The sequence below is a fragment of the Cyprinodon variegatus genome, unplaced genomic scaffold (assembly GCF_000732505.1).
Source record: "Cyprinodon variegatus isolate N-32 unplaced genomic scaffold, C_variegatus-1.0 Scaffold1134, whole genome shotgun sequence".
NCBI classification, from domain to species: Eukaryota; Metazoa; Chordata; class Actinopteri; order Cyprinodontiformes; family Cyprinodontidae; genus Cyprinodon; species Cyprinodon variegatus.
Window position 1 is genome coordinate 193,937 of NW_015151587.1, and position 2,729 is coordinate 196,665.

The following is a 2,729-nucleotide window of genomic DNA, read 5'->3' on the forward strand; positions in this document are numbered from 1 at the left end:
CCTAACCGGTCCGGCCTGGTCCCTGATGCCCTCTGGTTCTGCTGGTCCCTAACCGGTCCGGCCTGGTCCCTGATGCCCTCTGGTTCTGCTGGTCCCTAACGGGCAGAGCCTACCTGGGACAGCTGGGGGCCTCTGGCCGCCTTCCGCTGTAGTTTGGGCGAGCGTGGGAAAGGCTGGACCGCGGCGCCGCTGCTGGAGTCCAGAGGACTGAAGCTCTCCCCGTCCTGCAGGAAGCTGCAGAGGCCAGCAGAGGGCAGCGAGTGCTCAGGTCCATCAGCCATTGTTCTGGAGCTGAAACGGGTCAGAAAGTTCTGGTCAATAGATTAGTGAGGATTGGAGCTTTGAAGGTTCCAGACCAGCAGCTGCTTCTATCTGTGGTGGGAAAACTTTCTGGTAAATTCTCTGCTCTGCTGGAATCTGTCTGGACTTGCTGAACCTCAGAGTTCAGTTCTCTCTAAGCGGGTCGGTTCTGATGTTTTGGTTCTGCCCCCCCGGTCTAGAGAATGAAAGCAGAACCAAAACATTGATTTTTTGGTTTGTTTGTTTGTTTTAATATGGTGTGCAGGACATAAAACAAACATTAATGTTTTCCATGCTGTAAACATTTGTGTAATAAATACATTTATACAATAATTAGCATCATAGCCGTAGAGATCAGTGGTCAGAACCTGCAGCCAGCGTTAGCGGCGCCAGACAGATTTATTTATTTATTGTTTTTATTAAATATGGCTCTTTGATCAGTTTGGGTTGCCGACCCCTGACCTAACCACTAACCTTCTCTCCATGTTCCAAGTGGAAACATTAGAAACGGGTCGACCCGGAAATCACCTCCTACCTGAGGTTCTGGAGCTGCTGGGACCTGGTGCTGCTGGGTTCTGGAGCTGAAGGGTTCTGGAGCTGCTGGGTTCTGGTGCTGCTGGGTTCTGTTGCTGCAAGGTTCTGGAGCTGCTGGGTTCTGGAGCTGCTGGGTTCTGGAGCTGAAGGGTTCTGGAGCTGCAGGCTTCTGTTGCTGCTGGGTTCTGGAGCTGCTGGGTTCTGGAGCTGCTGGGTTCTGGAGCTGCTGGGTTCTGGAGCTGCAGGCTTCTGGTGCTGCAAGGTTCTGGAGCTGCTGGGTTCTTGAGTGGTGGTGCAAGGGCTGGCTCCGCCTGCAGCACATTGCTGTTCCCTCCGCAGACTTGATCAGAGCTGTTTTTCGGGTCGGGACATGTCGGGATGTTTCGGGTCGGGACATGTCGGGATTTTCGGGTCGGGACGTGTCAGGATGTTCTCTCTGTTCCAGGTACGCTCAGTTCTACGCACAGGACCAGTTCTGCCACTACAACATGTTCAACCATCACTTCTTTGGAGGACAGGTGAGGCGCAGCAGGCGGAGGCTCCTCCTGCTCCTCCTCCTCTCACTCACTGATGGAGCCTCCTTTCTCCTCAGGCCTCCAGAACCGTGCTGGAGAACTTCCTGGAGGAGGTCCCTGGTCAGAAGGTGGTGATGGTAGCCGACCCCCCGTTCGGTGGACTGGTCCGACCGCTGGCAAACAGCTTCTCTCTGATCTCCCAGATGTGGAGGAGGAGGAGGCGGCAGGAGCCTGGTGGGGGCTTCACTCATTAATGGTCCAAACCCGGTTCCTTCAGATGTTCTTCATGGTGACCTGTCATCATGCGTGTCTCCAGGTGACTCGGAGGCTGACCTGCCCTTGGTCTGGATCTTCCCGTACTTCTTTGAGCCGCGCATCCTGGAGTGTCTGCCCTCCCTCGCCATGCTGGACTACCAGGTTCTGAACTTTAAATCAGCCATTAGAAACGGAACATCCAGATGTTCCAGATGTTTCCAAAGATCTGATCTTCTGGATTTTAGCCAAACTTAAGCTTCCAGGTCTTCATGTTTGCTAGTGTTATAGGAAAGACAGTTGGACCCATCACTGGTTCTAGGTGAGACCAGGGAGCCTCTACAGGTCCTGGTCTGGTCTACTTCATCTGAGGAAGGGTCAGGTTTATCCTACTCCACCAAACCCGCCGGCCATCGCCTTAGATTCTCTGAAACGGCCTTAAGGCTGATCTCTGCTCAGACACCAGGTGGCCTGCGTGTGTATCGCAGTTAACGTAGATAAGCCCCGCCCCTTCTCCTGCCCCTGTAGGTGACCGCAGACAGGAGGCCTCTGATTGGTCGGTTCTCCATCTGCTCTACTCTATGCGCATTTCCTGTTTGGTTCCTTACCGGCTGGTTTTGTCTGTCTGACCGCCATTGTGGAAATCGACTGGTGAAGATGGAGCAGCTAGCAGAGCGAGGCGCGCGAGAACGTTGGGAGCCTTTTTCCACCTGGATCCCCGCTCTTTTTGGCCCTCATTTCCCTCCGTTGTCGCACAAACTTGCCCCCACTTCCTCACCGCCTCGGCTGTACCTGGACCCACTGCGTATAGCGCAGACCACTCTTCAATACTGAGCATACATCAGAAATATCTGCGACACGCTCACTGTGGTGGGGGTCCAGATTGACCATGTGGTATGGGTCCAGGTTCACCATGTGTTGGGGGTCCAGATTGACCATGTGGTATGGGTCCAGGTTCACCATGTGGTGGGGGTCCAGATTGACCGTGGGGTTCTGTGGTGGGGGTCCAGATAGACCATGTGGTAGGGGTCCAGGTTCACCATGTGTTGGGGGTCCAGATTGACCATGTGGTTCTGTGGTGGGGGTCCAGATAGACCATGTGGTAGGGGTCCAGGTTCACCATGTGTT

At 54.4% G+C, this 2,729-nt stretch overlaps 2 protein-coding genes across 3 annotated transcripts in view; one reads left to right on the forward strand and one right to left on the reverse strand.

Annotated features, from left to right (window-relative positions):
• LOC107101696 (E3 ubiquitin-protein ligase TRIM62-like) overlaps positions 1-901 on the reverse strand; it is a 4,751-nt gene extending 3,850 nt beyond the window's left edge. The window contains exons 1-2 of the mRNA XM_015400705.1: positions 836-901; positions 114-291 (exon numbers count right to left, since the gene is read on the reverse strand). Of these exons, the coding sequence (XP_015256191.1) occupies positions 114-281 (168 nt within the window). The 5' untranslated portion in view covers positions 282-291; positions 836-901. The remainder of the gene's footprint in view (positions 1-113; positions 292-835) is intronic.
• The window catches only part of zcchc4 (zinc finger, CCHC domain containing 4), an 18,673-nt gene that overhangs the window by 10,727 nt on the left and 5,217 nt on the right, over positions 1-2,729 (forward strand). For both annotated transcript variants that reach the window (XM_015400702.1, XM_015400704.1), the window contains 3 exons: positions 1,280-1,352; positions 1,427-1,583; positions 1,666-1,766. In XM_015400702.1, the coding sequence (XP_015256188.1) occupies positions 1,280-1,352; positions 1,427-1,583; positions 1,666-1,766 (331 nt within the window). The remainder of the gene's footprint in view (positions 1-1,279; positions 1,353-1,426; positions 1,584-1,665; positions 1,767-2,729) is intronic.